Source organism: Macrosteles quadrilineatus, unplaced genomic scaffold (assembly GCF_028750875.1).
Source record: "Macrosteles quadrilineatus isolate MER2022 unplaced genomic scaffold, UCM_ALF_1.0 Scaffold_153__1_contigs__length_253293, whole genome shotgun sequence".
Lineage (NCBI taxonomy): Eukaryota > Metazoa > Arthropoda > Insecta > Hemiptera > Cicadellidae > Macrosteles > Macrosteles quadrilineatus.
The window spans coordinates 30,490-53,971 of record NW_026542746.1 but is presented as its reverse complement, the minus strand read 5'-3'; the positions used below and the strand labels follow the sequence as shown (position 1 = coordinate 53,971).

At 33.1% G+C, this 23,482-nt stretch overlaps 1 protein-coding gene across 1 annotated transcript in view; it reads left to right on the top strand.

Moving 5' to 3' along the window:
* The first annotated feature begins 7,122 nt into the window (after positions 1-7,122).
* LOC128982182 (folate transporter 1-like) overlaps positions 7,123-23,482 on the top strand; it is a 32,842-nt gene continuing 16,482 nt past the window's right edge. The window contains exon 1 of the mRNA XM_054401246.1: positions 7,123-7,523. Within this exon, the coding sequence (XP_054257221.1) occupies positions 7,335-7,523 (189 nt within the window). The 5' untranslated portion in view covers positions 7,123-7,334. The remainder of the gene's footprint in view (positions 7,524-23,482) is intronic.

Genomic DNA, 23,482 nt, shown 5'->3' with positions numbered 1-23,482 from the left:
TTTTTACACAGAAGTGAACTTTTAATATTACATTCAATGATTCAACAGTACAACCAGCTGACCAGCTGATTTACAACCAGTGCTGCCAACGTATTTTGCGCGCATAAGACCTTGTCTGCATGTTACGCGCTCACTATTTTGTGCCTTCACATTGAAAATCTGGAGTGAGTGAGACAAAGTAATTTAGAGTGAGACAATGTTAACATTGTCTCACTGATGAGCGAATTGGCCACTTTGCTTTCTCAAATCAGTGAGATAACATGTACATTGTTAGGTAACTGTAGGAAAATCAATTTATTACTTGTCATCATAACTATTCGCCCGTATACAACAGCTTGTCTGAAACTTAAGGCTCAGGCTTTCTACCGAGAACTGGGCTTGAACAAAAATCTAAGGCTTGCACACTTTTAACTCATAGTCTAAATACTGATTAGAAATTATTTCTGCTTATTTTTCAATTCCCTTGAAATATATTTTTCTTGAAAAATTTATTTCTAAATTCACAAGATCATACAATGGTATTCTATACAGATTTTAAAAGCTAGTATTTCGGCTAAGTGAATTTTGTTTCTCTTTGCGTAAATGTTTATTTATTTATTTCCCACGGTTAAAACAATTTTACAAATTTGTGTACATCAAGATGGTAGCCTAAGATATTAATACTAAATAGATTATTGACTTATACAAACAATTGATATACAGATCAGCAATAACAGTTACACATAGGTTTCATGGTTCAAGAATACATTTGACAATTCTAAAATGCAAAGCAATACAACCATAACAATATAATACTCAATGCAGTAGCAATAAATATAATAGAATATTAGAAATGACATAACAATAACATAACTGTATCAGCACTCAAGTCACAATTTACAAGTATTTACAAGTAATTTACAATTTTAATAAGCAAAGCACTACTGTACAACAAAACATTGATAATTATTCAATACAATAGCAACAGATAATAAAGAGAATACTCAAAGATAACATAATTATTTACAGCGTTATTAAAGCATTATTATTACAGCATGATTAAAAATACAGGTAGCAGAACAGATGACTACAATAATAGAGTAGGAGAAGTGTGTTTGGAGGAAAAGTGAGGAGACCATGCCCTCACAGACACTGGTGTAGCCCTTTAACGCAGCTACCAAAAGATAACAAACACTACATTATATTGAAAAAAACTATGAAAAGTAAGGAGACCATGCCCCCACTACAAAAAAACAAACACAAACACTCAGATGTGGCCCTTTAACGCAGCCACCAAACACCCAGCACTACACAGAAGCTCAATTCCACCAACAACGGACCTAGCCACTTCGTACTTGAAGAAGACTTTCCATCTATCACTGCTCCAAGTAGAGGACTGAGCGTCTAAACGTACCCAAGGAGTCCGAGAAGAAATCCACCAGATTGCAGACCTCGTTACCAGCTCTCAGCATTCTAGGAATAGGACTAGATGAAGCAGGTAGGGGCAATCAGTAACTCCATTTATCAGCTTATAGAGAAATACCAAATCAGCAATCAGGCGTCTAGAAGACAGAGACGGTAAACTTCGGTTGATTTCGAGCTCGGTAATAGGAACCTCTCTGTAGGCATATCCATTCTTCACTCCCAGTATTCTCATGAATCTTCTCTGTATTGACTGAAGCTTATCAATTTGTCCCAGCTGATATGGAGACCATATCGAGGAAGCATATTCCAGGATCGGTCTAACTAATGACTTGTATAACAATGTTATAGTCCGGGTGTTGAGGCCGAATTTCCACAGCCTAAAGACCAAACCTATCATCCTTGATGCTCTTAAACAAATACCATCAAAGTGAGTACGGTACTTAAGTTCAGAGAGGAATCCATATACACACCAAGATCTCTCACAATATTGCACCTTTCAATGAGATCACCACCCAAGTACAGGTCCTCGGCAATTGGAGATTTTGTTCTATGAAAAGTAATGTGCTTGGACTTGGAAGGATTTATTTCCATCAGGTTTGAATCACACCAATGTGAGAGTTGGTGGAGCGAAGCCTGCAGCAAACGAAAGTCATCACCTGTTCTTATTGTCTGGTATAGCTTGACATCATCAGCAAACAATGAATAACTAACACTCAAGTTCTTACCAATGTCGTTGATGAACAGCACAAATAAAAGTGGTCCTAGCAGTGAGCCTTGAGGAACACCTGACGTGGCAATAAAGGAAGCTGACATGTTAGAGCCATATTTTACAGCAAAAGTCCGATTCTGTAAGTAACTACCGAACCACTGCCACAGATTCCCAACAATTCCATAACCATGCAACTTGGCAAGAGGCAGGGCCGTCCTAAAGGTTGGCGGCACCCGGAGCAAACATGGTCATGGTGCCCCCTCCCCCCCAGCAGTAATAGTCGCATTCGCATATTTTAATACTATGTTAATACAAACAGCCGTTGCTCGGCGCCCGGGGCAGCTTACCCCGGTTGCCCCCCACCCCTTCGGACGGCCCTGGCAAGAAGGTGGCTATGGCTGACCTTCTCAAAGGATTTAGCGAAATCAACGTATATAGCATCCACCTGATTTCCACTGCTAAATGCTTCCAAAATGTAGTCTTGGAAAACCAGTAAATTAGAGATTGTAGATCTGCCCAATGTAAATCCATGTTGCTCTTCCACGACCATTTGCCTAAAACAGGGCTTGACAAAATCCAGCACCAGACCTTCAAAAACTTTACTCACTGCTGATTGGATTGGATTGGAATGTTCAAGAATCGTTACTATTAGATTATACACTACTATCATACACAGATTTTTAAGTCTAGTGATTCTGAACTGGGAGTTTTTATAAATGTTTGACTTAAAACATTTCACAATTTGTTAACACCATTTAGTGAAATCATAGCTTATATAGGTACACAATTTTATACCCTTTTACGAACCTATTTTAAGAATTTGATTGAGCAATGCAATTTTTTGCTACAAGTAAGATTAGATACTAAAATGTAACGATCACACGATTATTTGATGATAGTATGAGTGCATGTCTCAAAACGTGATGAAAGTATCTAAGAAATTGTTTAAGAGCAAAGATCTCATTACAGGGGTCTCACTTCATTAAAACGATAAGATAATTTTTGATCCTGTCAAATTTTGTTGATCTATCAGTATTTATCAGCGCTCGGGTGAGCCCTTCGATAGCCTATGGCTTGAAGGTTACCTGTTTGGGTGTCTTAAGTTTCTTACTTGGTTCAATCTTCTTTTCTTTCAACATTTAAACCACAAAACCCAGTCATTACATACTGCAGCCAGAAACAACACTATGTTGTTTTCTTTGCTTATTTGAAAATAAACGATAACCATGTGATAAAACAAACACCGTTGAAAAAAACATGTTAATTACAAAAATCCCAAATATTTTAGTACAAACATCAAAAGCACCCATAAACACAAAATGTATTAACATTCTCATAAATTTTTGTAATTTTTTTTGTTTCATACTAAGCAGGGTGGCTGAAAAGTAACTTGCAACCACCATTAACTTTTTAACCAATTGAGATATTTGAAATCGCGGCAACCTTCTTAGATAAGAGGGGCTACAGTAAAGATGGTTAATTTTGAAATGTTTGCCTTTCCCCAGATAGGGGTTAGCTCAAAATTTTCAAATGGAAAGTATAGGTAGTCGACTTTGGTATCATTTTACAGATCTTGACGAAAATAAACAATTAACATAAAGAAAATAAAAGTCGGACCACTAATAACAAAATGGCGCCCTAAAACGATTAAAACCTAATCAACCATGAGGAGGGCTGAAAAGTAACTTGCACCCCCCTTAACTTTTTAACCATTTGAGATATTTGAAATTGGTTTGCGGCAACCTTCCTAGTTATAAAGGGCTACAATAATGATGATTCATTTAGAAAATTTTCCCCTTAAGGCAGAGTGGGTATGGGTCAGCCCAAAATTTTCAAATATGAACTATATAGTTGACTTTGGTATCATTTTACAGGTCTTAACGAGACTAAATAATTGATGTAAATAAAATAAAAATCGGACCACTAATAACAAAATGGCACCCTAAAATTAATTAAATCCAATCAACCATGATAATGAAAATTTTTGTTTAAAAAGTCTATTAAGAAATAGTACAAAAAATTACCTTTTTTCAAAATCAGATGATCAAATTGCTTTCCCTGTACCTCCCTGCAGTAGTACAATCTCTGTTGAAATATGTTCCTTACATTTTGGAAAGTTTGATTGTTAATTTGTCTGCAGTCCGTTTCTATCCCTATTCTTAATTCTTCGAGGGACCTTGGCTGTGAGGCATAAACCAATGATTTTAAATGGCCCCATGGAAAAAAATCTAATGGATTTAGGTCTGGCCATTCAATACTACCTCTTCGACCAATCCAATGATTAGGAAATTCAATGTTCAATGTATCCCTTGCATCCCTAGCATAATGTGGAGGAGCTGCATCTTGTTGAAAATATATGGCATCACTGTTGAAAACTGGATTTTCATCTGGTGTTGCAGTTGTTTTTATTAGGTTGTTAAGAGCTGGAATGATTTGTGTTCTTAGCATATTATTGTATACTGACTGTGCCATTTAAATTACCATTTATAATAAAAGGACCTATGATGAAGTCACCAATCATTCCAACCCATACATTTAGCCTCTGCGGGTGTTGAGTGTGGCTTTCTCAGTATCAGCAGTAGGGGTTCTCTTGTGCCCAATACCTACAGTTATGTCGGTTAAGGTGTCCATTAAGTTGGAATGAAGCCTCGTCACTAAAAACTATTTCAAAAGTAGAGATTTCTCTAGATTCCAACTTCTGTGTCATTAATTCACAAAATTCAGTTCTTCTATCAAAGTCATCTTCAGACAGTTCCTGGACTAACGTGATCTTATATGGATGGAATTGGTGGTTTTTTAAAACTTTGTTCACTGCCCACCTACTTATATTATGTTGTTGTGCAACTCCACTTGCTGAGGATTAACAGAAAACTCTGCTAAAACGCCTGCTTCTGTTAATTCGCCTGTGCTAGGCCGACCGGATCTGGGCTCATCCACAACACTCCCTGTACGATGAAACTTTTTTACTAGATTAGACACAGCTTGTTTAGTGATTTGATGTTCAGGATGCCTTTTGTTGCTCCACTGTAAGTGCCAGTTTGCCCAAACAGTAAAACAATTTGTACTAATTCTGACTAAACCATGACAAATTACAAACCAACATACAACAATCAAAAAGCCGCAATAGTTTAGGCCTGCAGTTTGGTCATGTACAATATATGGGCAGTTCTCAGTACTACTGAACCTTCAACTAGAAAAAAAGAATTCGACAAACCAAGGAAACCGGACAGAGATTACTGATAACAGCAATTATGGAGAGTTTGGGATTTTCCAGGTACTGTTTTTTAACCACACATCTTATTAGCAATGATCCGAAATAGAAAAAATGTTGCCTTGATACAAATTGAAAGTGAATTAAAATTAGCTATATTTTTACCACCACTTTACATGAATTCTGATTAAGACACTGGTAAAAGTATTTTTTAGCTGCCATTTTGTTATTTGGGGTCATATTTCCATCTTATTTATGTCAATTGTTTACTTTTGACAAGATCTGTAAAATGATACCAAAGTCGACAATACTTCCATTTTGAAAATTTAGAGGTAACCCCTACTCCTCTTAAGGGAAAAATTTTCAAAATTAACGATAATTATTGTAGCCCCTCTGAAGGTTGCCGCAAACCGATTTCAAATGTCTCAAATGGTTACAAAGTTAAGGGGGGGGGGGGACGGGGTGCAAGGTACTTTTCAGCCACTCTGTATACATTTTGCTAAAACACACTTTATTATCCTATATGTTGCAACAAACCTAATTAGCTACTCATTAAACCTAATTGTATTTAAAAAGGGGGGATAAATTTTACATGTTTAAGGGAACATTTAAGTGGAAATCAAATCAGGCAAATTAAATTTGCTTAGTCTGCAGGTTTGCTGTGGCGGGGGTTTGAAGCTTTAATAGAATTCCTACTTCAAGGCAGTTTAGCTATATTTTGTACTAGTCTAAAACAAGAAGTTTAGTTAACATGTAATGACACATTTTCCTATATTGTCATTGCAATTACTAAAAATGACATCAGCATCAGTGTTTAGTTCATGTTGGAAATCATGCAGTAATATATCTAAGGTTTAAGGTTTTAATTTTATTATTCTACACTTAATTTTCCTGAAATGTGAATTAATTTAATGTACGGCAACTTTTACCCAAAATAGTTTACACGTAATTGTGCTTGTGGTTCATCTTAATGTATATTGAGCTAAGTTTTTCATGTTAACACAGAAGAATTCTAACAAGGTAAGTCATTTGTATAAATTTATCGAAGTAGTGTGTAAAATTATCTCTTTATTCTATTATGAACACAGAATAGGGGAAAGTTGTAACACAAAAAACAATTTTTAGTTATTTCTGTTCAAGACTGATCATCTTTAAAATGTAAACTTGTAAGAATTACAATGTAGAATTTCCATTAAAGATTTCTTGCCAGGTTGATACTAGTATGTAAATCAGGGTTTCATCAATGTCAGCATCAGCAAAACCTATTTCAAATTCAAATTGTTTATTTGGCCATTAAACATTACATAATAGGCTATGTCTATACATAATTCAATTTAAGTATGTCAAACAAATAGTTGACCAGGGGATATTTTGATCACTTACCCATTAATATCTTTGCTTGAGCTTAGATAAAATAGGATCTTTTTTTGTGCTCAACTAGGTACAACTTTCTTTACTAAATTCTAGAATGGTACACATAATTTAATAGCCAGGGTCTAGTTAAGATAAGCCCTGATGCGGAAATCCCATAAAAATGTCAATTCATTTATTCATTATTGAGTTATCTTGACAATGTTCTCATTGGTTTAAATAGTTTAATTTAATTACACACAGTTAATTCCAGAATGCAAAAACAGGTTGCCCAATTCTTATATGGATAAATGACAATATTGTCTGTTGGAGATAAGGCCAAAGTAATTTTCCTAGGTTTATCTTTTGTGGCTTAGCACAATGAACTGCAGATAACCTTTTGAATGTAGACTTGTGAGATATCTGCTCACACTGATCCCATTCTGTCTTCAAACTTGGTCAGAAGTAGACCTATGTGAGAATTAGGGAAAGGCATTCACATAAATTGTATTTGCTAGGTTAAAATAATATTTGTCTATTACTTGGGATTTAAGTTTTCTGGGGAATTATTTTTCACTTGTTATTATTGCTTTTTTGATTTAGAGTAAAGAACTTAGTTGTATCTAGTATTTTTGTCACGTGGGAACTTGTCTTTTAACAATGCCTGCTGCTAAACTCCCTCATAAAGGGATAGACATCAATGAGTTGATAGGGGAGGGGGTGAGGTTACTTAAGGAAGGTGACTTGTTAGATCAAGACATGAAAACAAAAATGGTGAAGGCTTACAAGAGTATGGATAGGCACATTCCAGTGCCTTACACTCAAATATCAGCACCGAAGGAAACCAAAGTGAGTAAAAAAACACCTATTCAACGTTTTAACACAATGTTTAGCAAAATAATACAATAAGTTTGGTTTTAGAATGAAATAAAATGTGTGTTTGAAAACCTAACCTCTAAGTGTTCCTTTCCTGTGATTTTGGGATGTGTTTTAATTAGTTGTTTTGTATGTATTACTATTAAAAAAAAGGAAAACATATTAACAAATTAAAAATAACCATACTACTGCCGGTACTTCTAATTTTAAGTATGTATGTAAATTTATTGATAAGAGAGGTAGGTAAAATTGATAAGATGTTAGATCAACTTGGTCAGTAGAAGTTTATTTGTTGCTTAATTAAATACTAAACCTAAAATGGGAACACAAGATTCATTCTTTGTAAAAACCTTGTAAAGTCTAAATGTCTCTTTAGAGTAAGAAGATCATGTTGCATCATAAAAAAACACATTTATTCATGAGTATTAAATTAAGACATATCATTATAACATCCAAATTTAATCAAACAGCAACTCATTCTTATAATTTATAACTATCAACAGTAATAGATTAAAATCAAATGTAAGTTCATAGATATAAAGTCAATGATTCTATGCTGGAGATTTGTAATCAACTTGTGTCAGTTTTGCTATGATATATACTTGCAGTGTGACATTTCCTAAACTTAATGGAAATGCTTTTTTTCTTTGGGTATTTTCTTTGGAATGCAGAATTTACTAAATCATATTTTAAAGTTTATTTATAAAGGTAATATAAGTCTGTGGCCTACCAAAATGTGGAATTTTATTTTATAAATGAATAATATCAATAATACTTTGCCTAATCTGGAAATAACCCCCATACTAACATAAATATTGTTTTAACAAATACAAATTGAAAATTTTAACATTATTCTGTATGACAGAATATGAGCAAATTTCCCTTTAAGGAAATGTCTATTACTGCAGTGATCATGGCGAGAACTTATTTTAAAGCCACAAACTGTACTTTTTTAGTTCAGGGTTATCCAAATACAAAAATAAACATTCTTTCAAATTGTTAATTCTGATCTTGTATGTCTGTTATTTCCATAAAGTTTAGTTCAAACAAATAAAAAAAAATCTAAATGAGTAATCAGCCTAATGTGCCTATTGAAAGGGGTATTTTACACGAAACGGTATCTATAAAGATTTTAGTTCTAATCTCTGTATATTTCCCCTAATAATTCTAATAAATAATAATAATTCTACTAATAATGATTCTAATGAGGAATCAAATAATCAATGTACATTAGTAATTGATGAATAAAGCATCATTAAACTACACAAATTTCTTTATTTTATAGTAGTTTTTGAAAATTTATCAAAACATATTGGTGGTCCTTCTAGCACAATGTTTAGTATGTATAGGGCAAGCATATGATTTTCCTTTTATTTTTAACCTGCTTAGCAAGGAACTGAATAAATCAACTTTTAATTCTTTTAGTAAGCAATATTCCTGCAACAGGAGTATTCACTTATTATTTTGCATTCAAATTAAGTTATATTTTTAACATTCTTTTAGTAAACACATTTGGTCTGACACCAAGGTTGGGGGACTATTAATTATATTGCATTCAAATTGAGTTTTATTTTATCAGGGGTGGAATAAATAATTCTTTTCAAATTACTCTTAGTCAATGTGTCTATTTTGTTGATCAACTAGTTCAAAAGGAATATTATTTTCTGGTCAACATGGCCTCAACTTTAACCAAATATACATCCATGATATTAAAAAAAATCAAATTCATAGCTGCCAAACTAAACAAAAATAATTAATTAATAGATAAACATGACAATAGAAATTCAGCCATATGTTCAAACTACCCTTATCTTTATCAACACTTTTTATTGGGCAGAGGAATGCACCAAATTTTAACATGTTACTGTAAACATTACAAATTTAAGCGCTTATGCCATATTAGCTAATGATTCATAGCAGCTAATATCATAATCCTGCCCTTTTGGGGAATCCAAAATGAGGAATGATTAATTAAAATTAACAACTGAAATACAAAACTTAAGAGGTACTTTTTTGTTGAATAGCCTTATAAATCTTTTCACTCAAATTGTAAGGATTTTTAATAGCTTCGTATTCAATATGGGAATGGACCTTTAGGTTCAAAACCAGTTTTCATCAAACCAAAATATATGTGATCACATAACGTAATGTAAACCTAATTTACGAGGCATACAAATGTATAACAAGACAGACACACTATTCAAGCTTTAACAACCATTTTTTGTAGAGTAATTCATCAGAGGCAGTTTTTTTTCCTTCCGTGTACTTTATTGTGTGGATAATTTTCATTCCTTTATGAAGAATCTTGATTCTACTCTTACTAAACAAACTCCTTAACTTAGAGGCTATGTACAGTCACTATATTATGTTATTTAACACCAATTTATTGAGTATAGCATGTCTTCATTTCCACAGTGGCTCTCTAACATTTTAATGAAGTTGAAACTTTTCTCTGTACTCACTTCTAGACAGTCTTATGGTAATAGTTCATATTTTGCTCTTCAAGGAAGCTTAAAAAATTAGAACATAAACTAAATCTAAAACCAACTTCTTAGAAAAATCATAAAATCACTAAAGCACTTATATTAGGGTATCAGTTTTGATAACTAATTTATTAAACATTTTTTTACTTATCAGTCAAAGTTCTTGTTGTGTTGTAGTGTTTAACAGTAGAGGATGAAAAGAAAAAGAGAAAAAGAAAAACCATTAACATAATAGTTATTTTAAAGGATTTTAAAACCAATTCCTTCCTTGGGTAAAATAAACACTGCTCTCAGAGAAATTAGATCAATTGTTGATGATTGTTTTAGTTTTATCATCCATTATACATTATTTTACCTAGCTATTCAGTAGCGGCCATTGACCACTAAAATAGGTGGGCGGTGGTTTTATTTTGCATAGGCTTTACATGCATATTTCTATATATTCCTCATATATGCCCCCTTAATTCCCGCCAATGTTGCTAATATTGAACTTGTGTATGATTTGTTCATATAGAGGATTTTATTTCACCCTCTTTTACAATTTGGATTCTAATTTTACAAACAGTTTTGATAACTGAACCACCTAGGTTGTGTCCCAATTGACAAGCTTTCTGGCTGCTTTCTACTTTTCTAGTTGATCAAATATTGGATACCATCCTTGTTTGAACAAACAGATAAATATACAGTTTTATAGGCAATAAATAACAATGTTGACAATTTTTAAGGGTTTTTAGAGTCACTTTCAATCAAACTCAATTTCTGAATACAACGTTCAAATTTTCTCATATTACTTATTACTTTAAAACTTTGCTTTCGTGAGTTTCAGTACAGTACATCCTTTTAAATTTTTTATGCAGGGAAGAAAATTACACAAAAAAATTCACTGCTGGAATGTTAATATAATCCCCAATAATTTTTTTCCTTTAAATATGTCCCCAATGAAAGAACTAAGCCACTTAAAGTCAGATTAACCTAAAAAAAAAAGCAAACATATGTCTAATTAGCCCACAATAATGGTAAAAGGCCACAGATCTTTTAGTATACTTTAACAAAAAGTTAACCCCCTTTCGGCTGTTGGGGTAATGTGAAACTGAGTCAGTTTCTTATGTAGAGACAGATGCTGACATGACGGCAGGACAAGCCGAGATGATGGGGTCCGAGCTGACAACTCGCTTGGAGGGTGAGTCACATTATACCCACCCCGGACCTGTCAATAAACAAAATAAACTGCTTATATCCAACATTATTCATGTACACCTTGTTAAATGAAAGGATCTCTGTACTGCAATCCTTTCATTTTACCTTGGTATGTAAACTTTATAAGGTTCACCACACTCACCTGTAGTGCATATACACCTGTACATCAATGATGAATTATTACTTGTGGGAAATAAGTATTCACAAATTATGTGTAGCATAGTAGCCAAAAGTGTTTTAAATTCATCACTCTGGGGTGATGGAACAGAAAGTCATCAATCATCTCCCCTGTAATTGCTAACTTTGTCACTCAGTTCCAACCATTGGTCATAACATATCATACTTTGCCAGGGAACTTGTTGGCAGCATAGAGTTTACTTTACCCAACTAAGCTAAGCAAGTATCCACCTATATTGTAGACTTACATGTCTGTCTTAGATCTGGGCTATGGGTTATCTACTGGTCCAGTAGCCATAAATGAAACTTTAGATTCAGCTTGAAATTATGAGGAAGAGTCAGACCAAGAACCGCATATTTAGGATTTATTCATTAAGGCCTACGATATACTAATAAGGATAAACACACCTTATCCTAACTAGATGGTTTTTGGTGTTGTTTTTCTCAGTTAAGCTGACAATGTTTTGGTCTTCCTAAAGATTAAACGATGAATCTATAATGCCTGCTAGACCAGCAGAAGACTCATAGCAGACAAATAAGCACTACAGTAGGGGATGGTGATTAGTTTGGACATTTACTTTGGAATATAACATGAAATCAAACACAAAAAATCACAGACGAAAACCACCACTTTCAGGTTATCAACTGTATAGAAAAGACTTTTCTTGTTATAATAAACATTCGTTGTACTTGCAAAATAAAACGATGCTCTAACAACGAAAATTTGCAAAAAACTAACAGTATAGGACCATGTTGCAAATTATTTTGAGTTAAAATGTCTTGGTATTTTAAACTCTAAGACCTGTAGATAAACTAGATGTTATAGGAGTGAAAAGTTTTATATCTTTTTTCGCTAACCCAGTTTCAGGAAATTAAATTATCTTTGTCGCCGTTGCCTGTGTTTTTGAGACAGTAAGATGTTTGTGTCATCCTATGATGACCCCTATTCCTATTGAATATCCTATTGAAGACCCCCTTGAAGATGTCACACAAGCAGGCAATATGCATAGGGTAACACAAATATCTTACCTTCTCAAGAACACAGGCAAAAACAACAACGGTAATCTAATAAAACTATTTTAGTAGACATTTACTAAATTTATTTATGTATTCTTTAACAAGTTTTTTTTTTCCTTTTAAACTGTTGTGTACTTTTGGTGATGGGAAACTTTTGTTGGTGATGAGGCGGTGTGGGTACTGTAATTTTAAAAGATGCCATGTGAAAAGGGGTTTCATCTTACTGCTAAAGTGAAATAAACTTTCATCAGGAGATGTGTGATTTTACACAAAAATTAAATCATAAGTTGACTGATATCATTTATCCAGATGTCACTGATAATATTGTCTGAAAATTTGCTTGAATATATCACACCAACTACTGTAATGATCCACTGCTAAACAACAGTGAGGGACAACACTGCAGACAGATGCAGATTGTTTGCAGCTACTGGATGGCAGTGAATATTTTTAAGTTAAGTTCAACAAAAGTATATCAAATTCCTTTTCTCCAGATAGTTCTTCCAAAGATATGTTGTTAGCTGCATTTGCTGGAATAGGCCACAAAAGTTTTTTTTTTTATTTAAACGGTTTTATTTTACTTTATTTCACATTGTGTCTGACCAGTAGAGACGTTGGTACCTGAAGACAACTCTCGGTACCATCATTTCTTGGGGAGGTACCGGTATTTTGGTAGTAACACAGCATGATCTACTGACGGCATTTTCTGACTACTATGGCGAATCACACAAATCATTGGCTTGGCAATTGTAAAGCAATCCTAACTGGGTGCCAAGACACTTTTATTGTTTATTTACCCATAGGTGATTTTGTCTAAACTAAAATCCAAACCCTCCCAAAACATTGGAAAAGCGGTAGCATTTCATTTGTGAACAAACGCCAAACGTAATCACGGTGAATGTGATCATTCCATATGTGATCTTGGGTACATGTCTTCATTTTCTGTCATTGCAAGTTTATCCTTGACGTAGTGGCGTGTAAAAAACCGATGGAACTTCGATAGTAAACGTAAATAGACTATTGGCGTTGGTAATTTACAAATAAAGTTTCCCTGCACAGTAAAATATTAACATACAATTCACAGGGTTTCGTCTGTAAACTACATCTTAACTAATATAAATTCGGTCTTTGTAACTAAAAAAATAGGAATCAGTTTTTTTAGCCACTTTCTTTTGGGACAGGGAAGAAACATTCATCATCATATCACCTTGATATAAAATGAGAAACCCTATTTAGTCTAATTAATTGCAGCCTAATTCATAAGGGTGTACAATGTGAACAAGTTTTGTTTTGTTTATTTCTTAGCTTAAGTAACTTTTTTTAGAGGTTGGCTGTAAGAAAGGACCATGTGTTTCTAAGTTCGCCTCAAAAAAAAAAAATTCATTTTTTTTAGCTTCAAATGGTGCAGTATGACAAAAAATATAGGTCACCACTTGGGCCAAAATGTGTTTTTGACCCTCATTTTTTGTGCTAAGCTTGGTTGCTGAGCTAGTATAGTCCAGTAAATCTGTCAGAAAATATGGGGTTGCTGTGCAAAAAGTCGGGTAGTTCTGATTTTTGGATATGTTGTTAGTATTGGGCCCATAACATAAAATCCAAGTTATCCACCTCGAGATACTGCCGCTCGCCGCGGGGCGCGCCACTTGTTATCGAAATATAAAAAATATGGCAATTCCTATTGTTTTTCACTCAATCTCGCGAACCGCTGATTTTACCGAAAATTGTATATTATTACATTAAAGAAGAATAAATTTGTGACAGTTTAAGCCCAACAGCAAGTATGTAGCGTAAATAATGGTCAAAATACAGACCATCAAAATTAATAAATTTTCCAAAGACGTATAAAAATTGTGTTTTTTTTCAATATTTCCACAATATAGTTGTTTGAAGCAAACACCGTATTGATTTAGAGAGTATGCCAGTTTATTTGCTATTATTAGAAAATAAATGAAAGTATGAATAAAAATACCCCCACCTCAGCAAACCTGCAGACTAAGCGAATTTCCATTTGCTTGATTTGATTTTCACAAACCTATTTAAATAACATTAGGTTTAACTGGTACCTAGGTTTGCTGCTACAGGGAGGGTAATATAGTATATAAAACAATAATAGTTTGATAAGAAACAAATAAATTTACCCAATTTTATAAAAATGTGTCTATAAATAAGGAAAAAACAATAATTAAAAATCTTCGCTTTTGGAATAACTTGAGGTTTTTTAATTTACATTTTTTAATTTTATCCATAACCAATAACTGTAAAAACCATTTTAATGAACTAAATTATTTGTTTTTAATCTCTAAAAAATGGTTTAGAGATACATTGTAAAATTGTATGTTTTGTGGGTCAAAAATACGAAAAACCCGTTCTAACAAAAAAACCCTATAAAGCAACCGTTCCCATGGCCTGATCTTGCTTCGCGAACTCGTTTTAATAAATGTAGGTTTACATGCCGAAAAACAGACCTTCAAAATATGCCTTCAACGGCAAAACTACTCTTCCTAAAGCTGTCAAACGTTTATACATAAACATAAGCTTTGGGTACAATACTTTCACATGAAAACAAATATAAAACAGTTTAACATAGTTAACAGTTTATTGAGGCTGAAAGATCAGGCAAATAATATCTTCCAATTACAATCACTCTACAGATCTTCCATGCAGCGGGTTATTTTTTCACGCCAAGTGCGCCCATCTATACAGGACATGCTGAATATGAATTGAAATACAGGATTGATATTGAAGAACACAAAAAATTCACAAAGATCGGAAATTTCACTACAAGACGTACAGACAAGTTCTGGTGTGGAATTTGGTCTGATTGGGCCATCGAACAGGCCCTCTTAAAGACAATGAAAAGCTCTGGTGGATTGACTCGAGGACGAGGGATAACAGACAAAATGTTGTAACTTGATAGGCGCTTGGTATGATCCGTCCTCATCAAATCTGTAGGAAGTTGAGAAATATTATAAAAAATGACGTCAGTTGAACATTAACAGTGAGCAACATGTTGCCGTGCGCCATTCTCGCATTGCTCGAGACAACGAAATTGAGATATATATATATATGTATATAGGCCTATACCGGGTGTCCGAAAAAGACTCCATAGTTTTAAACATACCTCACGATACTATTGTTCAAATGGATGAGTAATAATAATTTCGTGCTGTGTAGAGTATACTTCAAAGTTTTAGTTTCGTACTGGCAATAAGTTGCGTACACCTATTTGACCTTGAACATAGTTTTGGTAATAAATTATAATACAAATAATAAAATATTAATGATAAAAATGTGTAAAAATAGCTTGCATGTCTGCAGGGCTACAAATGGTTCGCATATTGAGGTGTGATAGTGTTAAAATAACTTTTATTTTATTACCTTTCATTTAATGTATCAGCATAGCCTTCTCTATGGTATCAGTCGTTGAACAGTCGTTTGTATCAATAAATAGTAGTACAATAAATAAATAAATTTTCAAACTAGGTGCGTTTTTTGGAGACCCTGTATCCAAAAAAACTAAAGATTTTACCAAATTGTATCCAAAAAAGTTATTATCGTCCGTTAGCACGATGATTCCCAAAAATCATCCGATTTAGTGGAATTTGGTACAAACATTACTTTTATTTGTGAATCAGTGAGATGGACTATTTATCATTTACTTTGTATTGTAAGTGATTTAGCCTATTGCTTTTGCTTAGTGGCCTAATAAATCATTGAATCATGTAAACGTACATTTGTTTATTAAAACGAGATCGCGAAGCATGATCGGCATGATAAGGCCATAGAAACGGTTGCCTTATAGGTATTTTGCTGGTAAGAATTTTTTTTTTTTCATTTTTAACCTTGATTGTATCATTAAAGAATTTTGTAGAGCTTAAAAACAAATAATTTAGTACATTAAAATGTTTTTTACAGTTATTGGTTACGGAGAAAATTAAAAAATGTAAATTAAAAAACCTCGAGTTAAAACCAGAGAGACATGGTTAGCGAAGATTTTTAATTATTGTTTTTATAGCGTCACATTACATGAACTTGAATGAAGTCATAAACTAAATACAGTACAAAATTGCTTACAGCTAAGTAAATTCATGCTATTGTTGGTAGGTTTAAGCCTGTAGCTCTTAACTAGCCTTTATAATTTTAGATGAACGGATTACTTTTTTTTTTTTTTGTTAAAACCATGATTTAAGGATTATTTGGAATTCAAATTGAGTTTACTGTTTTGAAGTCTGTTGCTGAGTAGCAGGGAGTTCTTATAAAAAAGTCTTTTAGAAGTTGCTTGAATTTATTAAATTGTGTTTCTTTTCGGATGTGAGCTGGTAAAATCTGGATAAATTTTAGCCCTATGTAAGATGTATTTTTAGTGTTGAATTCTAAATTATGCCGAGGTAGGTTAATTTTTAATCTGGTGTTAGACACTTTGTTCTGTGTTGAGGTGGATGATAGTTGGACCTGTTTTACATAAATTATTGTTTCATAAATGTAAAGACTATAAACTGTAATATTTTTAATTCACGAAAGATGCTCTTGACTGGCTCATTTTTTAAAGATTTTTCATCACTCTGATAGTTTTTTTTTTTGCTTGAATACTTTATCTAAATTAGTTTTATTTGTTGCTCCACATAGAGCAATTCCATATGAAATATGTGAATGAATTAATCAGAAATAAACAACGCTTAGAGTGTCTAAACTGCATATTCTGTACTTATGTTGCAGAGCATGGATACTGGAAGATACCTTTATAACCACATAACTAATGCTTACACTATATAAAATATAGCGTGCCGCTATGCGTCACACATGGCTTTCCAATGTAAATTTTGTGGTTAAAAAGTTATCCTTGGTTTTCATAATGACCAGTCTTCTTTGGGACCTCGTTTAGTTCAGGAGTCTCAACAGGTTCTATTTTGTTTGCTTTATCACAATACGATAAATACTCTAGTTAAATTATACCTTAGTGTAACCATGACATACAAAAAAAGAAATATTTTTGATATTAAAATTGAATATTCAATGTACGCTCGCACTGGTTAAATCATGCACAAAGTTTTGTTGTTAGCAGTCTTGTGAGATTTAGTTAGTTGCCCCTCCATGACAGCAATTTCATATAATACCACATATAACAGGTGACAATTATTGGTTACATTATGTAACCAACCGTTTCAGTGTGATTTGGAACCAAGTTTTACAAAAGTCTAGCTCTGTTTTGTGTACATTTAGTTTTACCATGGTGATAAGCTTCAAACATGCAATAGAGGGTTAACATTAACTCTATATTAAGTTTCTATCACTCTTTCATTATCTCTCTATATCTAACTATCACCCTCTCTCCCTCACTAAACTAATCCATTTACTAGTGTAATTTCTCTCGTAAATTAATTGTAATGTATATCATAAAAGGCAAGGTACATTACATGTTATTAAACATGTCTTAAACAATGTCATAAACATTTTGTTTATGTATTTACTTTAATATTAGGTATCCAAATTTGCCTTTTATAAAAACAAATAAACTATAATTTGAACACAAGATTAACAAAAACAAAGCAACAATGCTGCAAAAAGTATTAACAATTGGATGTCCAAACAGGGTGGTTTACATTAAATAATTTTAATGCCAAAAACTCTTACCTGGTGTAAAAAGGTTTCCAGGCCAGGCAAAAGTATCAAAGAATATTGCTCCCTAATACAAAGAATCTACAAATTGTAATGTCTCCAATAGCTATTCTTAAGAGGAGCTTCGTCATTAATGAATTGAGACCATTACTAAACCATTTGCTGATAAAGGTTGTAAGCATTAAAACTGGAGGTTCATGATTCATCGTGGTTTGAGATGAAGTGATAGTTGCGACTGGATTCAGTTTTGGCAGTAGAGTAGTGTACACTGGTGGACTTAATTAGTAATTTTGATCTAGGATATGTGATTTAGGAAAAGTCATGTTGATATCACAAAATGGTGAGTGACTTTTTTATAATTTTTGCACCTTATTTATATTTATACATTTACGTTTTATTTATTAACTTGAAAGCCCCTTGATAACATTTTTAATTCATTTTATTAATAGTAGGTTGCATTAAAAAATAGTTAAATTTCCACTTATAACCACAGTATAAGCCAAAATAAACAGTACTGAAACTGAATCAGCTGTTACCATTTTAGTACCATTTATTTTAGCTAATACTGTATTTATACAAGAACGGAACGAAAACTGCTGAAAGCTATAGGCTACATTAATCTTTTAAAATCTGAGAATCAGCTTACAACTAATACTTGTCTATTTAAAATAACCAATGGGTGATCTTTGATGAGATGATGCTTTGAAATTTGCTCCTCTAATAAGCTTTTTTTTATTTTTCACTTATCTTTATTGTGTGTCCACAAAAAACTTGTAAAAAAAATAAAAAAAAATAATAAAATGAAATAGCCAACTAAAAAATTAAATTAAATTAAATCTAGCGGCAACTAAATCATCAAAAATAGTCCATGGAGTTGAAAGTGTTCAAATATTTTCACATACTTAATTGAAATAGTTTAATTTTATCACAACACCTGCAACAGCACAACTGTTTTTAACTATTTGAATACCAACCTCCCAACAGATGAGTAGGAGGTATTCATCTGTCGGTCAGTAGCTATAATGTGTAGTAAACATGAGGGACATTCATTTTGTGTTGAATTGTACTCTTTGAACTTTTACTCAATCATTGTGTGGAGTGATTTTTATTTGCAATGCACAGTTTGTCATGTTTCTGGATAATGAGTTGTATTGGGTCAATGTATTCCGAACAGAAAATATTAAGTCAACTGAGACAAGTGTTAAAACCCCACAAAATGTCAAACAAGTTATATAAGTAGTATTGTAGTCTATAAAACATGTATGTAGTTGTGATAAACAACACAAAGAGATGTGGTTTGAATGTCTGTACTCTGGTGAAATTCTTTGGGGTATGAAGTGTTCCAATACAATATATTCTGTTGTTGAGGATGTAGGACAGCTGCGTTACAGTATGTCTGGAGAAATGTTTTCTCAAGATGTTCTGAGCAGACGTAACCCTTATCTTACAATAATTGCTAGCCCACACAAAATTTATATGGGTAAATACTCAGTTTTTTACGAAGAATCGGTTGTGAGAAACTATTTATACCCCTTTGATTGCGTTTTTTAATTCAGAGGAGAATTGAACAAATACACTTCCAACTAAAACTGATGGCTCCTCACATGTCCACTACGTTATGACATCAGTGCAACAGATTGAATACAAAGGTCTTGTCTCGCAATTCACTATATAACAAACCTACTCTCCGGACTCTGGGGAGCGAGCTGGTCTAGTTGTAGAGCCCAGCCCGAGGTCCCGGGTTCAAATCTCGCCAATCACCAATGGATTTTATCTATGGGATGATGCCGCAACCCTCTAGGACTAGCCTGAAGTAATGTGAAAAACAGTTCCGGGCAAGAGCTAGCGTCCTAGGATGTGAAGGTAGGACATAAAAAAAAAAAAAACTCCAGACTCTTCAAATAGCAGCGCCATCACAGTTTCAATGATGAATAAGCAGTCTAGCATGCTCAACCTGGTATATTTAGGTAATTTGTTACTTGACATTTAACTTCTGGTACTTGTCCATCCCAACGAGTTAAAATGCGTTTTTCCGCTTTAAGTAATGAATTTACTGAGTGTAACTTAATGTTAACCAACGTGAAGAGGCATCCACATGTGCCAACACAACCTCCATTAAAATGTTACAAAGCAACGATGACTGAATCTTAAAACAAGAACTAAATAAATTTAAGTAAGAAAGTCTACAAGTGTTGATGACAGTCTTTAAATAAAGGAAAAACAATCCCCTTAAAACATATGTGCAGGTTCCCAACGTTCAGTTACCTAGTTTGATGAAGCCTCCAGTCAATGAAAACAAGTCTTAAAATGATAGGGATCCAAGATACTGATATGCTCGGAAATCAATTACGTTAAGCTTCTGATTGATCCTCAAAATTATACATAAAACATGGTGAATTAGTACAATGAGAAAAAGAGTTCTTTGGATTGGACTTTACTTTGATGATTTTTTGAAACCTTGAAACAACAAACTACTGTTTAGCTGCAAGACAAAAATCTGAAGATTTAAGACGAAGAAGGCCCTAAAGTGGCTTATATTTGTCAGTGCACCACATCTACAATCAAAGGGATAAGAAAGATGATGTTAATAACCCCTGAGAAAACTGGTGCAAAAACTTATACAATACCTAAAAAACAATAATCTAATCAAACTCCACTATAAGGATTGAAGTGTTAAAATTGCACACTCATTATCTGAAAAGAATGTTATCGAATAATAAAAAAAGCAATTAAAACTATAAAAAACTACAAGTGAGATTGGGAAGCTGTTCCATTTGTAGTGCCTCAAGGACCAGTCCTAGAGCCATGTTTATTTTTTTATTTCTAAATTACCTTGAAAGTGTCCGAAAAATGGCCACTTTTTAATATACAGATGACACAATGATCAGAGAAAAATTTATTTTACATTCACCAAACCAAACTCAAACTGTCAATGGTAACGTTGATGCCAATCAATCCGCGAAAACATTGATGTTTTCAAGGCTAAAACATCAATGTTTATTAGTGTTTTTTTCAGTTTTTCATCTGCTCTCTGTACTGCCTTGGCTAATTAACCTATTAGCATACTCTACTAGCATTGATTAAACACCCCCTTACGGTTAGTCTATGCTGCTAACTAGACGTTCTAGATTGGTAGTTTCTCTTTCACATTTGCATGACAAAATAAATATCAATACTGTATTAAATTATTATGCTGGAGAGCAGGAGTGCTACCAGCTGCCACTGAAATTTATTACAAATATAAATTGATTTTTAGGTAGCATTTAGAACAAGCACCTCACAAATATAGATGTTTATCTAACTCACTCTATACTTATCTAAGTCATTGATTATACATCACCCCTTAGGTGATGCATAATCAATAGTCTAGTCCAGTACGCCATATTTCTTGATTCGATAGTTCATCACCCTTTCAATAGGATAAACACATACCAACATTCAATTTTGTTTTAAAGCCAACATAACATTTACATTTTCATCGAAACTAATAAAACTCAGTTATGAGAAACATCAAAGTTTCAATACCTGGGTAAAAACATTGATTTGCGAGAAAAACTTTGATAAAACAAAAACAGCAGTAACCTACCATCGATGTTTCAAAAACATCGACTATCGATGCTCGTCTCTACCTTGAACACACTCACACATTCATCATTTCACATTTCACATTTACTCTCATAAGAACTGGTTCACTGTCAATGGCCTTTACATAATCAAAGCACAATTGATACAATTTTCTGCCTCCAATAATTCCAACATTCAAATTTTTTATAAATCCTCAAAATTCATTTGATTATTTTGGATTAAAAATAAAATAGAATCAAAATTTTTTTTGGCAAACTAATGTTGAATATGTATTATAAGGGCTTGTCTTCAATTAATTGAAGCGATACAATAACATTTCATTAAAAATTGTAACATACAATGCTTATTCCTCTTTAATTATTATAAAATGCTATTGTGTGGAGATTGTTCAATGAAAGTGTTTACCCTCCAAAAAAGGGCAATTATACTTATAGCCAAAGTTTCTCTAGATACACTGCAAAGAATAACTGATTGAAAATTCTCACCCGCATATAGCGCTTGCACATATGCTCTAATGTTTAAGAGTAAATTAGATATACAGTTCGTATAGAGCCAGCCCAATTACTCAAAATAGACTCCCTTCATCTTTAAAAGATATTGATGTTATTTTCCAATTTATGAAAACTATAACTATATAGCTATTGGAGAAGGTTTTCTACTCAGTGGATGATTTCCTACAAATAGAATAATTAGTAGTGTTTGTAGTTGTTATGACTAATTTGAGTCCTAAGACAGACAAAACGGACACCTTACATTTAGTGGTCAGATTTTTGTTGTGGATTAGTTTTTTGGTCTTTCAAGGGTACAGCTCCATTGCGCTCAGCGGTCACTCTGCTCATTGAACTTCATATAATCCCTGAAATTATTCCTCAACTCCGAATTCCAGTCAGCTAGGAGGGATACATCGTTGAATTTTAATAGAATTGAATGGACAATGTAGGTTTTAAAATTTCTTATAGTACTCTCGTTATCTGTACTACTACTCCAAGAGACAGAAATGTGTTTTTCGTTACAGCACCCGGCTGACAAATCGAATCCTTAATGAAAATTAAATTTAGCTATCCAGACAAATGTATTCAAATAATCACAATGTGCTTCAAATACTAACTAATCAAACATCCTTAGAACTTTTGTTGTAAGGATAAATTTTACTCATTATAATCATTATACTAACAATCTGGATGTTGGTGAGTTTGATGCTCCTCCATCAAAATCCAACTAATTGACCTATTGGTCTGAAATTTGACAATTACGTTTACTGTGTCATGTAATCCTATTAACGTTAAAGTTTCAGCCTTTGCATTCTGTTTCAATATCTTATAGCAGTAAAACAAATGAAAAATAATAGCATCTGGATACTTAGTATGTTGACCCTTTTGGCGTACATCACAAACAAACTAAGGATACCATTACTATGAGGTGCTGTTTGGTGGGTCACCTTATAATAGTATGTGTTCTGAAGTTACGCAAAAGAATTCAATTTGAGAAATACCAAATGAAGGGTAGTCCTGAAGTACCCGAAAGTGACTGCTGAGCGCAATAGGTATGTACCTGACAAAACAGCTATCAATTATTGTTTTATGAAATGTGAATACAATAAATAAATAAAATATCAACACCGTAAATAAAAAATATAAAAATCAGTAGGTATATTCTGAAAATCAAAAACTATTTAAAATTGTTATGAATTTTTTCAGACGAGTTTTAAACAATTAATTTGGGAGAGTGAATAATTACACATTTGTTGACGATTTCATTAGCGTCACATTCTTATCACATTTGATCCGTTGTTATGATTATCTCCAAAATCTTATGATTCACCTCATCTGTTAAGAAAATGTAAAGCGTAATGCCACA